At 44.2% G+C, this 22,500-nt stretch overlaps 1 protein-coding gene across 1 annotated transcript in view; it reads left to right on the plus strand.

The window, feature by feature from the left end:
• The window catches only part of LOC123518011 (neuroligin-like protein glit-1), a 49,649-nt gene that overhangs the window by 659 nt on the left and 26,490 nt on the right, over window positions 1–22,500 (plus strand). The window contains 4 exon segments of the mRNA XM_045278511.1: window positions 17,253–17,428; window positions 18,403–18,469; window positions 19,456–19,951; window positions 21,965–22,173. Coding sequence (XP_045134446.1) covers window positions 17,253–17,428; window positions 18,403–18,469; window positions 19,456–19,951; window positions 21,965–22,173 — 948 coding nt within the window.

Raw genomic sequence — 22,500 nt, forward strand, 5'->3', positions numbered from 1 at the left:
CCGGAGAAGACACAAGCAATGGTTGTCTCTCGGTCCCCAGCCGCCATGGCAGCAATGGCAGGAAAGTTGTCTTTTGGCGCTGCTGCTCTCCCACTCAAGATGACGTCAAGATACTTGGAGTGGAGGTGGATCGAGGGCTGAGGTTTGACAGGCATGTCAAAACCATTGCCAAGAAAGCCTCTCACAGGATCTCCGCTCTCAGAAGGATCGCCAGTTTCCTCGACAGGAAGGGAGACTGCTGCTGTACAAGGCACAGGTGCGGCCCCACCTTGAATACGCAGCTCTCTCCTGGATGTCCTGTGCCGCCACACACAGAAGGAGACTGGACAGCATCCAACGCCGCGCCATACGGCTAGTAGATGCTGCACTACCACCTCACCCAGAGCCTGAGCGTCCCCTTGATTCACTGGAACACCGCAGAGACGTGGCGGCGATCGTAGTGTTCCATAAGGCACAGGTGCAAAGAGTGCCACATCTGGCAGGGCTGCGTCATCCTCTAAGAGTCACCGCACGGAGCACGAGAACGGTGCTCAATGGTGGTGACGCCGTAGAGGTGCCGCGATCCCACGGGTGTCAGCATCAACGCACCTTCGCAGGACGCGTCTCCAGGATGTGGAACTTGTTCACGGCCGCGGTGCCTCACGTCCAGGAGATGAACACACAGTGTCAAACTGATGGCACATAAGTGGAGACAGACACTGCCAACTCCTCTGACACTCTTTGTGACGTGACACTCAGTGTAGTGCAGTGCGTGAATAGTGCTAGTGAAGTGAAACGAATAGTGCTCCATTTACATGCTGACCATCTTGTATATTATCTATTTTTAAGTCTTTTGATAATTGTAGTATGGCACAACGCCTTTGGGTATTACTTTGAAAAGCTTTGTTTAAATAAAGGCATCCAGGGTGGCTTGCTACGACTCTTGGGAAATTACCTGCAGGACAGAAGCCTCAAGGTGGTTGTCAACGGGCAAACATCTGAGTCCCTGCCTGTGGAGGCATCAGTGCCACAGGGTTCAATTCTTGGCCCACTCCTGTGGAATATCTACGTGGATGATCTTCTCCAGCTACTGCCAGGAGTCATGGCCTATGCTGATGACTGCACCCTCTCCTATACCTATCCACGCCAGGACAGTGGGCGGGCTGCTGAGGCCATCAATCAGCAGCTACGAGTGATAAAGGAGTGGGGTGCTCGATGGCAAGTGACATTCGCGCCGGAGAAGACACAAGCAATGGTTGTCTCTCGGTCCCCAGCCGCCATGGCAGCAATGGCAGGAAAGTTGTCTTTTGGCGCTGCTGCTCTCCCACTCCAAGATGACGTCAAGATACTTGGAGTGGAGGTGGATCGAGGGCTGAGGTTTGACAGGCATGTCAAAACCATTGCCAAGAAAGCCTCTCACAGGATCTCCGCTCTCAGAAGGATCGCCAGTTTCCTCGACAGGAAGGGAGACTGCTGCTGTACAAGGCACAGGTGCGGCCCCACCTTGAATACGCAGCTCTCTCCTGGATGTCCTGTGCCGCCACACACAGAAGGAGACTGGACAGCATCCAACGCCGCGCCATACGGCTAGTAGATGCTGCACTACCACCTCACCCAGAGCCTGAGCGTCCCCTTGATTCACTGGAACACCGCAGAGACGTGGCGGCGATCGTAGTGTTCCATAAGGCACAGGTGCAAAGAGTGCCACATCTGGCAGGGCTGCGTCATCCTCTAAGAGTCACCGCACGGAGCACGAGAACGGTGCTCAATGGTGGTGACGCCGTAGAGGTGCCGCGATCCCACGGGTGTCAGCATCAACGCACCTTCGCAGGACGCGTCTCCAGGATGTGGAACTTGTTCACGGCCGCGGTGCCTCACGTCCAGGAGATGAACACACAGTGTCAAACTGATGGCACATAAGTGGAGACAGACACTGCCAACTCCTCTGACACTCTTTGTGACGTGACACTCAGTGTAGTGCAGTGCGTGAATAGTGCTAGTGAAGTGAAACGAATAGTGCTCCATTTACATGCTGACCATCTTGTATATTATCTATTTTTAAGTCTTGTAAATATTGTAGAAATAGATTGTAGTACCCTTAGAATAGGTAGCACACGACAGTGCGCCTTTGGGTACATGTTCCTTTGTATTAAGTTTTGTTTAAATAAAAAAAAGAGAGAGAGAGAGAGAGAGAGAGAGAGAGAGAGAGAGAGAGAGAGAGAGAGAGAGAGAGAGAGAAAGAGAGAAGAGAATTGTGTAAATAACGATGAAACTCTCTCTTCTCTCTCTCTCTCTCTCTTCTCTCTCTCTCTCTCTCTCTCTCTCTCTCTCTCTCTCTCTCGTTAGTTATCCATACATGCACGTACTTAAATATCTATTAATTCCTTCATCTCCCCATTTTTCTATAACCTATTCCACATTCACCTTTCTTCATCATTCGCCACTTATCACGCCGATCAGTCCTTTTTCAATATTCATTATCCTTCCATTATTCACGGCGACAAATGCAGCCAGAGAAACTTCGCACCTGGGGCAGATTAAGTCATTAAGTGGTAGGGAAGGAAGGAGGAAAGGAAGGAAGCTGAGAAGGAGAGAAGCGTGTTTTGAAACTGCGTCTATTTCACCTTTGTCATTATACGTTGTGGAAATTTTTTTTTTTTTTCCTTTTATAGTTTTGATTTCATACATTTTTCTTTACTTTTTTCTCTTTTTTTTCTTGTTTTGATTTCATATATTTTTCGATTTTGTTTTTCTTTTTTTCCTTTCTTTTAGTTTTGATAATTTTATGCATTTTTTTTTCTTCTTTTCTTTCAGTTTTTTTCTTATTTCAGTTCACTAACATTCTAGTTGTGCGTGCTAATCTATAAGTAAGTGTCGTGTGTTATTGTTATTAAAGGTCTTGTAGTAGATTCATATTGATTCTATTTAGTTCTTTTGTAATTCAGTACTCTCTCTCTCTCTCTCTCTCTCTCTCTCTCTCTCTCTCTCTCTCTCTCTCTCTCTCTCTCTCTCTCTCTCTCTCTCTCTCTCTCTCTCACTTTGTCGTTTAGTTATGCATGAAAGCGCCACATTTCATCTTTTTTTTTTTAGTACTTATTTTATTGCAATACATTTAAGATTTAATTAGCTTTTCTTTCACAAATATTAAATTTACCTAATTTGTTAAGTTCACAGGCAGATTCAAGTCTTCGGTCTAAACATACTGCGAGGAAAATCTATTTAGACATATATTTTGAGCCTAAGAGTAAATGGTCAAAAAGAATTACTGGGATTTAATCTTACATTCCTACCTTTCATATTATTACGATAAAAAATCTGAAATAAAAATACATATCAACAAGATCTTACAAGCAAGCATTCAAAATCACTTTAATGTCTTACTACAACTATTTCCCTATGCCACACACACACACACACACACACACACACACACACACACACACACACACACACACACACACACACACACACACATCTCATTTTCCTATTCACATATGCTTTACCTTCTCACTACGAGTCTTTTGCAAGGCCACAGAGATGATTAGCCAGGTTATCAGAGTCGTTCTCCTCTTTATGCTGTAGAAATCTCGTTCATCTGTCACTAGAAACGTGAAGATACCCTTGAAACCTGTGTCATTTTAACTGGAGTCTTTAAAAAGTAATGTAAGTGCAGTCAGAAATGTTTCAAAATAATTATTGTCTTGCATTCTTGCCTTTGGGAATACAAAATCGAAAAACAGTCTTATTTTACATTTCTGCCTCATACTATATCCCTCTTTGGAATGGAATAGACAGTGGATCGTATAATACACTGTAGAGCTGAGCACACACACACACACACACACACACACACACACACACACACACACACACACACACAGGCATAGATGAAAGTACACGAGTATAGCAAAATATTACACAACTTTCTACTATTAAAGATTGAGATCAAGATTTTCACTGCTGTTGATACTTACGTTAATGGGATAGTGGTGATGACATTATTGTTGTTGTTGTTGTTAGTGGTGGTGATGGTCGTTGTGACAGTGGTAATGATAAATGTTGTTATTGTTGTTGTCTTGTGGAGAGAGAGAGAGAGAGAGAGAGAGAGAGAGAGAGAGAGAGAGAGAGAGAGAGAGAGAGAATGGAGTATGCTAGCCTGAGGTAAGGTACATAAATAGGTAGGCCTGAAAAGGGAAGGAAAAAATTGAAGGCTATAGAATAAAATTTGTACGCAACCAAATAAATACTTGATATTTTTCCTGAAGAGGCTTTGAAGCAGAAAGAGAGAGAGAGAGAGAGAGAGAGAGAGAGAGAGAGAGAGAGAGAGAGAGAGAGAGAGAGAGAGAGAGAATAAATATAGGGTAAACTGTATTGTACACATAGTAGGTAGGCCTAGCAGGAAAAAAAACGTATCTAAGCCTACAAATCAAAATTGGTACCTACACAATTACAACGTTCAATCATTATTCTTTGTAAATGAGAACTATACATTTTGAAAAAGGCTTCAAAATAAAGTGAATGTATTTCCCGTCCAGAAGATGAGGAGATGTATGAATAAATAAACACAGTAGTAATAACACACAGTAAGAAGACACAAACAAACTGCTAACAAAGACGATACAAAAGAAATAACCCAATATAACAATTTCTAAGTACATCTCTTTTACAACAAAACTAGCAACACGTCACACAAATATAAATCTATTCTTTTTCTTAACAGTAAGCAACTATGATTTCAGAGAGAGAGAGAGAGAGAGAGAGAGAGAGAGAGAGAGAGAGAGAGAGAGAGAGAGAGAGAGAGAGAGAGAGATGGGAGGGAAGGGGCGACAAGATATATGAAAGGCAGTGTGAGAGAACTGTTTTGGGAGGAAAGAAAGGAAGGTGTGTGTGTGTGTGTGTGTGTGTGTGTGTGTGTGTGTGTGTGTGTGTGTGTGTGTGTGTGTGTGTGTGTGTGTGTGTGTGTGTCACGTGTGACAGCCATGATAAACATATCTCACACACACACACACACACACACACACACACACACACACACTAGTAGCTAAACAGAGACACATATTTCTTGCATAAACAGACAAGACAGACAGACAGACAGACAGACAGACAGATATATATAGACAGAGATTTCATCCTATCTAAAATTTTTATTATGCCATGAAAAAATTAAGAAAATAGAAAGAGTGCGTAAAGAATATATTGTAAAACAGAATATTCAAATCTGCAAAATGTATTCATTACATTATACACTCTCTCTCTCTCTCTCTCTCTCTCTCTCTCTCTCTCTCTCTCTCTCTCTCTCTCTCTCTCTCTCTCTGTGTGTGTGTGTGTGTGTGTGTGAGAACGAGAAAGAGAATCACGGAGAGAGAGAGAGAGAGAGAGAGAGAGAGAGAGAGAGAGAGAGAGAGAGAGAGAGAGAGAGAGAGAGAGAGAGAGAGAGATGTGGCATACAGACATATAGACGGACAGAGGCGAGCAGGAAGGGAAGTAGGAAGACTGGGAGCGAGGAAGGGAGGAACAAAAACACAGGAGACTCCAGAGGAACCAGCGTAAAAGTTTATTTCACAGGTAAAAGGAGGAATCTTCGCTAAAGCCCTGACCATTCTACCTTTGTGTCGTGTTGGATTTATGCTACGGTAATGTGTGACTGATAGATTGCTCCTCTCCTCGTCTGTGATATAAGAGTGTCGAGAACAATATTACTCATACTAACGCAGAAGAAAAGCTCTGTAAATGTAGGTTCAAAATCCCAAGAGTGTGTGTGTGTGTATGTATGTGTGTATGAGTGGGGTGAGGTGCAAACTCGTGCATTGCCTCAGTTGTTTCTGTATGTACATATAAGAATGCGTATAAATATGTACGTAAGAGCGTTTAGCTTGGTGTATGTTCTCCTACGGCTGCCTATCCTTATTTTTAGCTAAAGCCACAAGTCAACTGAAGGGCTTAAATGATTAGGTAATAGGTAAATATGTCTGTCACACACACACACACACACACACACACACACACACACACACACACACACACACACACACACACAGTTTAGTTCAGTTCAATGATTTATTCAACATTTTAGAGAGAGAGAGAGAGAGAGAGAGAGAGAGAGAGAGAGAGAGAGAGAGAGAGAGAGAGAGAGAGAGAGGGAGAGGGAGACAGACAGACAGACAGACAGACAGACAGACAGACAGACAGACAGACAGACAGACAGACAGACAGAACTTGCCACACCCCTTTGCTCTATCATCAATGCCTCCCTTGCTCAACATTCCTGCCCCGATGACTGGAAGACATCTTACGTCACCCCCCTCCCCAAAATTTCTAATCCACAGTCACTGAATGATCTAAGACCAGTCGCCATCACCCCTATACCCAGCCTTATCTGTGAAGATTTTGTTTTCGACTGGGCCTATAACAAAATTTGTAACTCTATTGACACACAACAATTTGGCAATATTAATTTTTTTTTTTTTTTTTTTTTTACATTACAAGGGCACTGGCCAAGGGCAAACAAAGTGTTGGAAAAAAAAAATCCCGCTGGTTGCCAGGCCCTGTTAAGAAGAAAGGAGAAAGAGAAAAAACAAAAAAAATCTAAAAGGAGGGTCCAGTTAACGTAAGAGGTGTCTTGACACTCCTCTTTTGAAAGAGTTTAAGTCATAGGCAGGTGGAAATACAGACACAGGTAGAGAGTTCCAGAGTTTACCAGTGTAGGGAATGAAGGAGTGAAGATACTGGTTAACTCTTGCATTAGGAAGATGGACAGAATAGGGATGAGAAGAAGTAGAGAGTCTTGTGCAGCGAGGCCGCAGGAGGGGAAGGCATGCAGTTAGCAAGTTCAGAAGAGCAGACAGCATGAAAACAGCGGTAGAAGACAGATAAAGATGCAACATTGCGGCGGTGACTTAAAGAATCAAGACAGTCAGTTAGAGGAGAAGAGTTGATAAGACGAAAAGCTTTAGATTCCACCTTGTTTAGTAAAGCTGTGTGTGGATCCCCCAGACATGAGAGCCATACTCCATACACGGGCGGATAAGGCCCTTGTACAGAGCAAGCAGCTGGGAGGGAGAAAAATGGACGAAGACGCCATAGGACACCTAACTTCTTGGAAGCTGATTTAGCAAGAGTAGAGATGTGAAATTTCCAGTTTAGATTTTTAGTGAAGGATAGACCGAGTGTGTTTAATGTAGAGGAGAGGGAAGTTGAGTGTTATTGAAGAAGAGAGGATAGTTGTCTGGAAGGTTATGTCGAGTAGATAGTTGTAGAAATTGAGTTTTGAGGCATTGAACAAAACCAGGTTTTCTCTGCCCCAATCAGAAACAAGTGAAAGATCAGAAGTTAGGCGTCCTATAGCATCTCGCCTTGAGTCATTTAATTGTTGTTGGGTTGGGCGTCTGTTGAACGCTGTTGAATAATGCAGGTGGTATCATCAGCATAGGAGTGGATAGGGCATTGAGTCAGATTTAGGAGATCATTGATGAATAATAGAAAGAGAGTGGGTGATAGGACAGAACCCTGTGGAACACCACTGTTGATAGTTTTAGGGAAGAACAGTGACCGTCTACTACAGCAGCAATAGAACGATCGGAAAGGAAACTGGAGATGAAGGTACAGAGAGAAGGATAGAATCCGTAGGAGGGTAGTTTAGAAATTAAAGATTTGTGCCAGACTCTATCGAAGGCTTTCGATATGTCAAGGCCGACAGCAAAGGTTTCACCGAAGTCCCTAAAGAGGATGACCAAGATTCAGTTAGGAAAGTAAGAAGATCACCAGTAGATCTGCCTTTACGGAAACCATACTGGCAATCAGAGAGAAGGTTGTGAGCTGATAGATGCCTCATTATCTTCCTATTAAGGATAGACTCAAAGGCTTTAGAAAGGCAGGAAATCAAAGCTATAGGGCGGTAGTTAGAAGGATTGGAGTGGTCACCTTTTTTAGGGACAGGTTGAATGTGAGCAAACTTCCAGCAAGAAGGATAAATAGAAGTAGAGAGACACAGATGAAAGAGTTTGACCAGGCAGTGAGCGAGTTCGGAAGCACAGTTTTGAGAACAACAGGAGGGACTCCATCCGGACCGTAAGCCTTCCGAGAATCAAGGCCAGAGAGGGCCAGGAAAACGTCTTTATAAAGAATTTTAATTTTAGGGATGAAGTAGTCAGAGGGTGGAGGAGTAGGAGGAATATGCCCAGAATCATCCAAAGTTGAGTTGGTAGCAAAGGTTTGAGCGAAGAGTTCAGCTTTAGAAAAAGAAGAGACAGCTGTAGAGCCATCTGGATGAAGTAAAGGAGGGAAAGACGAAGAAGTAAAGTTGTTAGAGATATTATTGGCTAGATGCCAGAAATCTCGAGAGGAGTTAGAATTGGAAAGACTTTGACATTTTCTATTGATGAAAGAGTTTTTAGTAAGTTGGAGAATAGATTTGGCATGATTACGGGCAGAAATATATAGGGCATGAGTTTCAGCAGTTGGATGGCTACGGAACCGTTTGTGAGCCGCCTCTCTATCATTGACAGCACGAGAACAAGCAGAGTTAAACCAAGGCTTTTTAGCTTTAGGGTTAGAGAAAGTATGAGGAATGTATAGCTCCATGCCAGAGATAATCACCTCTGTTATGCGCTCGGCACAAAGAGAAGGATCTCTGACATGAAAACAATAATCATCCCAAGGAAATCAGAATAGTACTGCCTTAGTTCCTCCCACTTAGCAGAGTTAAAATGCCAGAAGCACCTCCGCTTAGGCGGGTCCTGAGGCTGCACTGGAGTGATAGAACTGGTAACGGAAATTAGATTGTGGTCGGAGGAGCCCAACGGAGAGGAAAGTTTAACAGAGTAAGCAGAAGGGTTGGAGGTTAGGAAAAGATCAAGAATGTTGGGCGTGTCTCCAAGGCGGTCAGGAATACGGGTAGGGAACTGCACTAGCTGCTCTAGGTCATGAAGGATAGCAAAGTTGAAGGTTTGTTCACCAGGTTGGTCAGTGAAAGAAGATGAAAGCCAAAGCTGGTGGTGAACATTGAAATCCCTAAAATGGAGATCTCAGCAAAAGGAAAGTGAGATAAGATGTGCTCCACCTTGGAAGTCAAATAGTCAAAGAATTTTACATAGTCAGAGGAATTAGGTGAGAGGTATACAGCACAGATGAATTTAGTTAGAGAGTGACATTGAAGTCTTAGCCAGATGGTAGAAAATTCTGAAGATTCAAGATTGTGGGCACGAGAGCAAGTGGTGTCGTTACGCACGTATGCGCAACATCCAGCTTTGGATTGAAAATGAGGATAGAGCAAGTAGGAGGGAACAGAAAAGGGGCTGCTGTCAGTAGTCACAGACAACTGTGTTTCAGTTAGGAAGAGAAGATGAGGTTTAGTAGAGGAGAGGTGGTGTTCCACAGATTGAAAATTAGAACGAAGGCCACGAATGTTGCAGAAATTGATAGTGAAAGTATTAGATGAAGTGTCAAGACACCCAAGGTCGACAGCAGAGGGCAGTCCGACCTGGGGACATTTATGGTCCCCTCCCAGAGGGGACTCCGAGGCAGGGCGTGGTGAAGCCATTATTAAATTTTGATTTGAAGAGAGTGTAAAAGTGTAAGGTGTTGTAGTGTAGTGTAGGAAGTAGTAGAAGTTGTCTTTAGAGGGCAGGCTGCAGCTGCTCAATTGTATAAATGAGACCACAAAGGGAACCGGGAAGAGAGGACACGGGAATCACTCAGTCTGCAGCACTGCCTACATCCCCGTAAGTACCTCTCCTGGAGTATTCCACCGGGCGGCAGGTGACTACTGCCTACTACATCTCACTATTGTCAGCTTAATTCGTACAGCCATACAAACGCAACATTCTCTAGCTATTGCTTTTGTGGACTTCAGAAAGGCCTTTGATCTTGTTGATCACACTGTTGTGATAAATAAAGCCATCACTCTGGGTCTCTTACCTGATATGGTTGGCAGACTTCCTCACAAGGCAGTCATTCGTTATCATCTGTCTCCTCTTTAACAGCTCACATGCTCCCTCAAACAAGATAATTGTGTTTCCTCATCCTTATCAACGATGCTCTGTACAAGCTGGAATATGTGGACGACTGCACCGTGTAATCAACAACACCAAAGACTTCTTAGCACTGCAGTATCTAAACCAACTACAGACGTGGACAGGACAACAAAATGACCATCAACCACACCAAGACCGTATGCACATTTGTATACAGCAACAGTTTAGCTTTCTGTTCATTATGGTCCGCAGCACCAAGCTTCTATGTCTTGGTATGATCAGTTAACATAAGCAGCATGTTTAACATCATCATAGCCTCATATAAAATCTATTTACTGACTCATTAGCACAGATGAGCTGATGTACCTCATCTTTATATTAAGCTCATGTACATATGGTCCTCCTCCTGAATCACACAACGACAACAGCTAGATTCAGAGGACGTTCATCATCCTTGGGCCTGCCTACAGGTTACGAGGACGTGATGCCTGAGTCTGCCGAGGCTGGCCAAGACACCAGGAAGCCTTGGAAAAATTTAAGGACTGCTGCGTCATATCTCCGCCATGCTACCAGATGTTGCTCGCGCCAGACACCATAATCGCGTGGCGCCTTTGAAATTGCGCACGGATCTACCGGCTCAGCGCTGCCCACTATTGTAGCTTTAAATAAATAAGTGAATTTCTATTAAGTTTTTCCATAGTTAGGTTAAGCATTTTTAGTTCATTGTGGTAATGTCCCATGTACATTTTCAGTGTTTTTTTTTACATTGCCTAATTAATAAACCGTTTATTATTATTATTATTATTATTACAGACAGACAGACAGACAGACAGACAGACAGACAGACAGACAGACAGACAGAGAGAGAGAGAGAGAGAGAGAGAGAGAGAAAGAGAGTGTGTGTGTGTGTGTGTGTGTGTGTGTGTGTGTGTGTGTGTGTGTGTGTGTGTAATTCATCTCGGTCGCCTGTTGGTCACTCAGTCAGTCTTCCTCATTACGGAGCGAGCTCAGAGCTCATAGACCGATCTTCAGGTAGGACTGAGACCACAACACACTCCACACACCGGAAAAGCGAGGCCACAACCCCTCGAGTTACATCCCGTACCTATTTACTGCTAGGTGAACACACCCCACACATTAAGGCTTGCCCATTTGCCTCGCCGCTTCCCGGGATTCGAACCCGGGCCCTCTCGATTATGAGTCGAGCTTGCTAACCACTACACTACGTGTGTGTGTGTGTGTGTGTGTGTGTGTGTGTGTGTGTGTGTGTGTGTGTGTGTGTGTGTGTGTGTGTGTGTGTTTTCTTCTGTTAACAATGTAAAACCATAAAACACCCTTGAAAATCCGTGTCACTGCAACTAAAGCTTTTTAAACATGGGCATTTATTCCAAGAGTATCTCCAATCATGATTGCTAAAATATTTCAATTTATCACTAGAACCATAAAACATTGACAATCCGCATCACTTCAACTAGAGCCCTTTAAAAAATATGATTTTTCAGACGTTTTTCTCCTGTTAGTAAGGCGGAAATACTGATAACATATCACTAGAACATTAAAAACACCCTTGAAAGCCTGTGTCAGTCCAACTAGAACCTTTTGAGTATAGATAGCAGTGTATTCAAGGCTGTTTCTCCAGATAACCTCATCAATACCATGACGCGTTTTCATATTCATTCTGCTTACTATTTGGTGATTTTATACAGCTTCAGAAACTTATGTAGGGATTAAAATAGAGAAGACTCTGGCCATTAATCTTCTGACCTCCATAGACCTTTCCTAATATAAACAAAATGGTCTTAATCGTACACAAATCTCAAGATAAACATGAGTCCCAGTACTGAAGGGATTAAGAATGCTTAGATATTGTTAATCTGTCACCAAAACGCTAAAAACACACTTAAAACCAGTATAGCATATAGGTAACAGGATTGACAAGGCTGGATAAAGTGGTAGAGAGACACACACACAGACAGACAGACAGACAAACAGATAGAGATAAGGATAAGAAAAGTAAGTCAAACGAATATTTTAACAATGCTGATCAGGGAGAGAGAGAGAGAGAGAGAGAGAGAGAGAGAGAGAGAGAGAGAGAGAGAGAGAGAGAGAGAGAGAGAGAGAGAGAGAGAGAGAGAGAGAGAGAGAGAGAGAGAGAGAGAGAGAGAGAGAGAGAGAGAGAGAGAAGGCCCTCTTTATCTATTCTTCCTCATTTCTTCTTTTTCTTCCTTTCCTTCTTCATTCCATATTTCTTCCTTCACCTCCTCCTCCTCTTCCAAACACCACCCACACATCAGCAGGTACCACACTACACTACACCACACACCACCAGACACCACTACATACCACCAGACAGTAGCAGACACCACACCACACACCACCAGACACCACTACATACCACCAGACACCACCACAACACACCAAACACCACCACAACACACCAAACACCACCGCAACACACCAGACACCACTAAAATACACCGCACATACCACCAGACAACACCACAACACCATTAAACACCACCAGAATACACCATACCATCACATCACACCAGATACCACCACATACCACCAGAACACACTATACCACAACAGCACAACAACACACCACACAAGACACCATTATCAGACATCACACACCACACCAATACACACCATACCATCACCAGGCACCACCAAGTATCATCAAACAATACACCACACCTTCTGGAGATACCTGGAAAATGCTGGAAATTGGTGCAAATATTATCGATAAGACGCGGGCAGGCGGGAGAGAAGGCGTCTGTTGTGTCCAGGTGTTTTCAAGACAGGAGGTATGAACGGGACATCAACATTCACCTATTCAAGCATTATTTGGGACACCTTTGTGGTTATTTGTCTATTTTCCTGGTTAATGTTGTCTTTCCTTCACGTGTGAGTCTGGAAACACACGGGGTTTTGGTATTAATTCGTGCACAGACAGCAAGGGAGGCAGGAAGAAAACTCCATTTCTCGTCTTGTATTTACATATACGGAAGCACACTGCTACACACACAAAAGATAGGCGCCCACACCAGAATGCACCAAATATTCTATCTTGCCATACACTCTAACTAACGCTGTGGACGTTGGTGGAAAGACTGAGTGGACCACGCATCACCAGGATGACTACACAGCCGAAAATACGTAATTCTTACATTTTGAAAATGACGCCTCGGAAAAAGGAAGCTAAACTGGATTATGTTATATATTCCGACTTAGTACAATTTTCAGTTAACACATGGAATGTAAAATCATTCTCAGTTTAAGCAATGACAAAAACAAAAAAATAACTCGAAGGAATGGTGTGTTTATTTTACGAACGGGATAATAAAAATCTTATATAATCTAGATGGAAAACACAGCCAGGCTAGATCATACATGGAGTAGGCAGTAGTCACCTGCCGCCCGGTGGAATACTCCAGGAGAGGTACTTACGGGGATGTAGGCAGTGCTGCAGACTGAGTGATTCCCCGTGTTCTCTCTTCCCGGTTCCCTTTGTGGTCTCATTTATACAATTGAGCAGCTGCAGCCTGCCCTCTAAAGACAACTTCTACTACTTCCTACACTACACTACAACACCTTACACTTTTACACTCTCTTCAAATCAAAATTTAATAATGGCTTCACCACGCCCTGCCTCGGAGTCCCCTCTGGGAGGGACCATAAATGTCCCCAGGTCGGACTGCCCTCTGCTGTCGACCTTGGGTGTCTTGACACTTCATCTAATACTTTCACTATCAATTTCTGCAACATTCGTGGCCTTCGTTCTAATTTTCAATCTGTGGAACACCACCTCTCCTCTACTAAACCTCATCTTCTCTTCCTAACCGAAACACAGTTGTCTGTGACTACTGACAGCAGCCCTTTTCTGTTCCTCCTACTTGCTCTATCCTCATTTTCAATCCAAAGCTGGATGTTGCGCATACGTGCGTAACGACACCACTTGCTCTCGTGCCCACAATCTTGAATCTTCAGAATTTTCTACCATCTGGCTAAGACTTCAATGTCACTCTCTAACTAAATTCATCTGTGCTGTATACCTCTCACCTAATTCCTCTGACTATGTAAAATTCTTTGACTATTTGACTTCCAAGGTGGAGCACATCTTATCTCACTTTCCTTTTGCTGAGATCTCCATTTTAGGGATTTCAATGTTCACCACCAGCTTTGGCTTTCATCTTCTTTCACTGACCAACCTGGTGAACAAACCTTCAACTTTGCTATCCTTCATGACCTAGAGCAGCTAGTGCAGTTCCCTACCCGTATTCCTGACCGCCTTGGAGACACGCCCAACATTCTTGATCTTTTCCTAACCTCCAACCCTTCTGCTTACTCTGTTAAACTTTCCTCTCCGTTGGGCTCCTCCGACCACAATCTAATTTCCGTTACCTGTTCTATCACTCCAGTGCAGCCTCAGGACCCGCCTAAGCGGAGGTGCTTCTGGCATTTTAACTCTGCTAAGTGGGAGGAACTAAGGCAGTACTATTCTGATTTCCCTTGGGATGATTATTGTTTTCATGTCAGAGATCCTTCTCTTTGTGCCGAGCGCATAACAGAGGTGATTATCTCTGGCATGGAGCTATCATTCCTCATACTTTCTCTAACCCTAAAGCTAAAAAGCCTTGGTTTAACTCTGCTTGTTCTCGTGCTGTCAATGATAGAGGCGGCTCACAAACGGTTCCGTAGCCATCCAACTGCTGAAACTCATGCCCTATATATTTCTGCCCGTAATCATGCCAAATCTATTCTCCAACTTACTAAAACTCTTTCATCAATAGAAAATGTCAAAGTCTTTCCAATTCTAACTCCTCTCGAGATTTCTGGCATCTAGCCAATAATATCTCTAACAACTTTACTTCTTCGTCTTTCCCTCCTTTACTTCATCCAGATGGCTCTACAGCTGTCTCTTCTTTTCTAAAGCTGAACTCTTCGCTCAAACCTTTGCTACCAACTCAACTTTGGATGATTCTGGGCATATTCCTCCTACTCCTCCACCCTCTGACTACTTCATCCCTAAAATTAAAATTCTTTATAAAGACGTTTTCCTGGCCCTCTCTGGCCTTGATTCTCGGAAGGCTTACGGTCCGGATGGAGTCCCTCCTGTTGTTCTCAAAAACTGTGCTTCCGAACTCGCTCACTGCCTGGTCAAACTCTTTCATCTGTGTCTCTCTACTTCTATTTATCCTTCTTGCTGGAAGTTTGCTCACATTCAACCTGTCCCTAAAAAGGTGACCACTCCAATCCTTCTAACTACCGCCCTATAGCTTTGATTTCCTGCCTTTCTAAAGCCTTTGAGTCTATCCTTAATAGGAAGATAATGAGGCATCTATCAGCTCACAACCTTCTCTCTGATTGCCAGTATGGTTTCCGTAAAGGCAGATCTACTGGTGATCTTCTTACTTTCCTAACTGAATCTTGGTCATCCTCTTTTAGGGACTTCGGTGAAACCTTTGCTGTCGGCCTTGACATATCGAAAGCCTTCGATAGAGTCTGGCACAAATCTTTAATTTCTAAACTACCCTCCTACGGATTCTATCCTTCTCTCTGTACCTTCATCTCCAGTTTCCTTTCCGATCGTTCTATTGCTGCTGTAGTAGACGGTCACTGTTCTTCCCTAAAACTATCAACAGTGGTGTTCCACAGGGTTCTGTCCTATCACCCACTCTCTTTCTATTATTCATCAATGATCTCCTAAATCTGACTCAATGCCCTATCCACTCCTATGCTGATGATACCACCTTGCATTATTCAACAGCGTTCAACAGACGCCCAACCCAACAACAATTAAATGACTCAAGGCGAGATGCTATAGGACGCCTAACTTCTGATCTTTCACTTGTTTCTGATTGGGGCAGAGAAAACCTGGTTTTGTTCAATGCCTCAAAAACTCAATTTCTACAACTATCTACTCGACATAACCTTCCAGACAACTATCCTCTCTTCTTCAATAACACTCAACTTCCCTCTCCTCTACATTAAACACACTCGGTCTATCCTTCACTAAAAATCTAAACTGGAAATTTCACATCTCTACTCTTGCTAAATCAGCTTCCAAGAAGTTAGGTGTCCTGTGGCGTCTTCGTCCATTTTCTCTCCCTCCCAGCTGCTTGCTCTGTACAGGGCCTTATCCGCCCGTGTATGGAGTATGGCTCTCATGTCTGGGGGATCCACACACAGCTTTACTAAACAAGGTGGAATCTAAAGCTTTTCGTCTTATCAACTCTTCTCCTCTAACTGACTGTCTTGATTCTTTAAGTCACCGCCGCAATGTTGCATCTTTATCTGTCTTCTACCGCTGTTTTCATGCTGTCTGCTCTTCTGAACTTGCTAACTGCATGCCTTCCCCCTCCTGCGGCCTCGCTGCACAAGACTCTCTACTTCTTCTCATCCCTATTCTGTCCATCTTCCTAATGCAAGAGTTAACCAGTATCTTCACTCCTTCATTCCCTACACTGGTAAACTCTGGAACTCTCTACCTGTGTCTGTATTTCCACCTGCCTATGACTTAAACTCTTTCAAAAGAGGAGTGTCAAGACACCTCTTACGTTAACTGGACCCTCCTTTTAGATTTTTTGTTTTTCTTTCTCCTACTTTCCTCTTAACAGGGCCTGGCAACCAGCGGGATTTTTTTTTCCAACACTTTGTTTTCCCTTGGCCAGTGCCCTTGTAATGTAAAAAAAAAAAAAAAAAAGAACAAATCTAGTCAGATCCATTTTTTTTTTTTTTTTTTTTTGCACCGTTCCGTTACACCACAACTTTTGTTCCCATCCACCTTGCACACCTCCTCTCCTATCTACCTCCACCTCATCCACCTCATCCAACACAGCGGCTTTTAAATCACCTGGAAAACAAAAAAAAGTGTTCTAAAATCTCCCAAGGAAAAATGGTATTGTAACCGAACGGGCAAGGCAGACGGGTGTTGTGGTGGTGTCTGGTCTGTTGTGGTGGTGTGTGAGTTTAGTGGTGTGTGGTTTCTGGTAATGTGTTGTGTTGTGGTGTGGTGTAATATGGTGTGTACTGGTGTGTGCTGGTGTAAGGTAGTGTGTGATATGGTGTGGTGTTGCATAGTCGTGTGTAGTGGTGTTTGGTGGTGGTGTGGTGTGGTGTGATGTGGTGTAGTATGGTATGATATGGTATGGTATGGTATGCTATTATGTGGATACTGAGAGACCGTATACAGCGTCACCATCACACCCGTCTGCCGCAACAAGTTCACATACCGTCGGCGGGCATTAATGGTTCGTCTCCACAATGTTGTCTCAGCTCGCCTGTGGCCGGGCTTAGGCTACCGTTCTCCCTGATAGGTTGCGGGCTGGAGGGTGTCGCCTGTGCTACGCTCCCCGTGACAACACCATCGAGCACTACCTGCCCCAGGGTCTGCCGCTGGTTACCGTCTGCCGTCACCTACTGCTGCCAGACGCGTTGGGCGAACTTCTCATGCGCTACCCTCACTCTGGAAGGTACTCTTAATGACTTGCCCTGCGTTAACATCTCTGCTGTCTATATTGTTATTTAGTGTGTGTGTGTGTGTGTGTGTGTGTGTGTGTGTGTGTGTGTGTGTGTGTGTGTGTGTGTGTGTGTGTGTGTGTGTGTGTGTGTGTGTGTGTGTGTGTGTTGATTAAATGTTTTGTAACTCATGAGCAATCTATTGCATATTTGTCTGATGCTATATACGTCGGAATAAATTGATCAAATCAAATCTCTCTCTCTCTCTCTCTCTCTCTCTCTCTCTCTCTCTCTCTCTCTCTCTCTCTCTCTCTCTCAATAAACGAAATACCTATCATGCTTTAATTAGATAATCAATTAATCAAATAGATAGAATATTAATTAATTAATTAGTTTGTTAACTATACAATTTTTTTTCAGAGAGAGAGAGAGAGAGAGAGAGAGAGAGAGAGAGAGAGAGAGAGAGAGAGAGAGAGAGAGAGAAATTAAGACCTACCAAGAAAGACAGATAGACAGAGACAAATGAATAAATAGATATAAGAGATAAAAACAGACACAGAAATACATAAAGGTCGCAAGACAGTCAGACAGCCACATCACGACATACAGACAGAGACTGACAGATGGAATAGATAGATAGATAGATAGATAGATAGATAGTGGACTTTATTTTTTAACCAGTGAGTCTTTTTGTTTAATCGTTTTTGTTTCCCTTGGCTAGTTTTCCTCTCTTACCTAAAAAAGACTGACCAATAGACAGACGTGAAAATAGACAGACAGACAGGCAGGCAGGCAGGCAGACAGACAGACATTACTGAGACACTTCTGAAAAATGAGCAACTTTTAGTAGTAGTAGTAGTAGTAGTAGTAGTAGTAGTAGTAGTAGTAGTAGTAGTAGTAGTAGTAGAAGCAATAACAACAGCATAACAACAGCAACGTCAAAAAAGTCTCCCTGTGGATCATTATAACACCCATTTTCACCCTCCAGGACGCAGGACAGTCTCACGCTCCACCAGTCTCCACCCACCAGTCCCCACCAACACATCCATCACCATGTATTCTATCTACCACACTAGTCTTCTCTCTCCACCTTCTCTTGATCCACCATCCTCATATCCCATAACACACCATATCCTGTCATACATTTAGAAATCCTATCTCTCTCTCTCTCTCTCTCTCTCTCTCTCTCTCTCTCTCTCTCTCTCTCTCTCTCTCTCTCTCTCTCTCGCATAAACACGCATTGAATGCTGTCAATCCCATAAGAATCACTCACACAAGCACATTCCATTGCCCTGCCTCTCTTCCACCTGTCTGCCCCCTCAGCACCACCCTCCACTCCCTCCCTCTTCCCCTCTCTTATGTCTCACCACGACGCGCACACACAAGGGAGAGGATGTGGCAGCGTCGCTGTGCGTGGTGGTGGTGGTGGTGGTGGAGGACTGGAGGTAGTAGTGGCTCACAAACATCAGCACTCGCACACACGCCACCTGAGCTCACACGCAACGCGCTCTCACACACGCACACTTGACTCAAGGAAGCGTATGGGCGTGTGAAAGTGCGTGTGTGTTATTAGTATCTGATTAAGAGTTCACGCCTTGCTCTAGTGCGGTGAAAGAGCTCAAGGGCGCGTCGAGATGAGACTGTGAACCTGTGAAGGATTCCTTGTTGGTGAGCAGTGTTACCTGTGATGTGCTGCCCCTAGCGGCCAGGTGGGGAATCAATAACCCTGTTCCTGCGGTTTAAATGTCCCCAAACGAGAGAGGTGCGGTATGCCAGTGAGATAGACTCCTCTAAACCTGCAGGGGACGAGTGGGACGATTTAAAACGGAGTCCTCGATGAGTTGCGCAAAACGGGGGACTGCAACGGGCGGTGGAGGGTGAGCGGCGCGGCCCTAGCCAGGCTGCGGGGAAACGCACGCGGCGGGAGTGTTTCAAATCATCTGCCGTAGTCCAGAGTGCCCGAGGGAGGCCAGTGACAAGCAGTGCGACGTGCTAGCATGAACGGTGCAGTGCAGTGTTTGGGCGTGCGGTGACAGGCTAGCGAAATGGCGACAAGAGACGTAATCCATCAGGTACAGCAGCAGGAACAGTGCGGCGCCTCCTGCTGCTGGTGGTGGTGGCGGTGGCGGTGACAGGGGTGAGGGCACAGTATCGCAATGACCGTGATCATGAGACTCTCCGGGACGACTACTGGGAAAATCACTACCGCAGTCAAGGATTCTACTCCACCCCGCCCCCGATCCGCACCCAGTACAGCTCGGGCGACACCTACTACGGCACGGACCGCCGCTACGACACGCGTTACGACGACCCCTCACAGACACGAGGGTTCGATAACAGATACCAGGACCAGAGTTTTCGATACAGCGAGAACCCGAGGCTGAGTGGGAACTACCTAGGGCGTGGCAGGTATGACGCCCGAGGCAGGGAGCGACCAGGGAGCTCACGGGGGGAGGAGCCGTGGGACTACAGACAAGGGATTCTGGACATCTGGCGGCCTGACCTGCAGGGGGAGTTCCGGCCTGCAGAGGAGCCAGGTGAGGCGAGGACGCGCTGCTTATGAGGGTGCAGGTCATAGCGCTTGGGGTTCAAGGTCTTGGGAGGGGTGGGTGGCGCCTGGGTGGAGAAGGAGGTTCTGCGGTTACTTTTTTACTGTAAAAAACTACTACTACTATTGCTGATGATGATGATGATTATTTCTTTGTTTCGGTAGTAGTAGTATATAGTGGTGATAGTGGTGCAGGTGGTGGTGGTGATAGTAACGGCCGTTTTATAAAAAGCAATGCGTCAACATGACCTCCATTCTAAGCACACACACACACACACACACACACACACACACACACACACACACACACGGACGTGTCTGCTGATAAGGGCGCCACCATTATCACTATCATGATTACACAAACTGACTCACTCAGTCACAATCCACCATCTGTAGGAAAACTGCTTCCTCCTCCAATAGTTTTATTATCAGTGATAGTTTTGTTATTGCTGTTGTTGTTGTGGCAGGGAATTCTCTCTCTCTCTCTCTCTCTCTCTCTCTCTCTCTCTCTCTCTCTCTCTCTCTCTCTCTCTCTCTCTCTCTCTCTCTCTCTCTCTCTCTCTCTCTCTCTCTCTCTCTCTCTTACACACACACACACACACACACACACACACACACACTCCATACAAATAGCGATACTCCATAGTTGGTCCTGGGCACATCTAAAACCTTCACCACCACCACCACCACCACCACCACCGTCATAATCCCAAACTATCTTTCACACACACACACACACACACACAAAAAAAAAAAAAAAAAACTTTCAGAACTCTTAAAACAATTTACATAATCATTTGAAAGAGAAAAGAAGAATGTTTCTTTTTTAACTATCTTTGTAGTGGTAGTAGTAGTAGTAGTAGTAGTAGTAGTAGTAGTAGTAGTAGTAGTAGTAGTAGTAGTAGTAGTAGTAGTAGTGACATCTAAATCAGCCAAGTAATTTCTCCTCCGACATGAAAAATATTTATATAAAGACGAACAAAGACAAAATGAAGTTATCTGTCTACCTAACCTACGCTGTTACAGGAGCGAGAGTCCCGTGATGTAGCCATGGAAGCAGAACCAAATGCTATAGGTACTACTAATCTAGACTGACTCTTACTACTAATATTCTTAACATGATCATAATTATTGGGGTATTTATTTTTGTATGTGGTGGTGGTATAATAGTGGTGGTCGGTGGTTGGTCGTGGTGGTGGTGGTTGGTGGTTGGTCGTGGTGGTGGTGGTGCAAGCAGGAAATACTAGTTCGTATAATAGGAAATCGTTAACTGTTCTATTCTATTAACGTGTGTGTGTGTGTGTGTGTGTGTGTGTGTGTGTGTGTGTGTGTGTGTGTGTGTGTGTGTGTGTGTTATGTTATGTGAATATTCATTTATGTGTATATTTATTTCGATTCGTATTTTTTTGTTTTTTTGTTTTTTTAGTTGTAATGTGTTGTTCTTACTCTAAAGTTTTTGTTTAACATTTTTTATTCCTTATTTCTCTTCATCCTCCTCTTTCTTCTCTTCCTCCTCCTCTTTCTTCTCTTCCTTCCTCCTTTTACATTTAATATTCTTCTTTTCCTTCTACTTTTCTTTGTGTTCCTCATCCTCACTTTTCCTCACTCATCCTAATTACTTAATTGTACCACAGCACCACAACAAAACCCCATCCTTCCGACTCTCTCTCTCTCTCTCTCTCTCTCTCTCTCTCTCTCTCTCTCTCTCTCTCTCTCTCTCTCTCTCTCTCTCTCTCTCTCTCTCTACTTCCTAACATTCACACATTATTATCTTTATTTTTAATCTCCTCACCTTTGTAATTACCATCATTATCATCATTGTTATATATTTCCTGTTGCTATTTGTTCTTCCTTGTGTATTCCTCCTGCTATTATTATTATTATCATTATTATTATTATTATCATCATCATCATCACCACCATCAGTTATTAACACATCATCCCAAACATCCAGTCCTGTCACTCATCACTTCACCTTCTCCCTCTCCCTCTCTTCCTCTAGGCCTCACCCTCCCCCTCGCGGACATCTTCGTCACCACGGACTCGGGCAAGGTGCAGGGCTTCTACGTGTACCTGTATGACAAACCCGGGGTGAGGCCCAACGAGCGGCCCGTCAACAAACCCATCCACCAACAGCGCTACATCATGAACGTCTCCACTTTCCTGGGCATTCCCTACGCCAAGCCGCCGCTGCTCGAGGGACGCTTCAAGGTATGCTCAGTATTCTTTTTTCTCTACCTATACCAGCTAAGGACAACGGAAATAGCTTTATATTAAGCCCACTGAAGTCCCGGTCTCCCATATTGTCAAAAGCGTTAATCGAAATCAGAGAAGTGTCTTGAAAGCTTCCTCCTCCTCTCGATTTGTTTGTCCACGTGTGTTCTGTTGTGTTTGTTTTACCTGAAGCTTCAAGAGTGTATTTATAAGACCAGGTTGGACCATAAGCTCTTCATAATAAGACGTGACATATATTTGGCAGTAGTATGGGGAATACAGAGAGAGAGAGAGAGAGAGAGAGAGAGAGAGAGAGAGAGAGAG

The sequence above is a fragment of the Portunus trituberculatus genome, chromosome 43 (assembly GCF_017591435.1).
Source record: "Portunus trituberculatus isolate SZX2019 chromosome 43, ASM1759143v1, whole genome shotgun sequence".
NCBI classification, from domain to species: Eukaryota; Metazoa; Arthropoda; class Malacostraca; order Decapoda; family Portunidae; genus Portunus; species Portunus trituberculatus.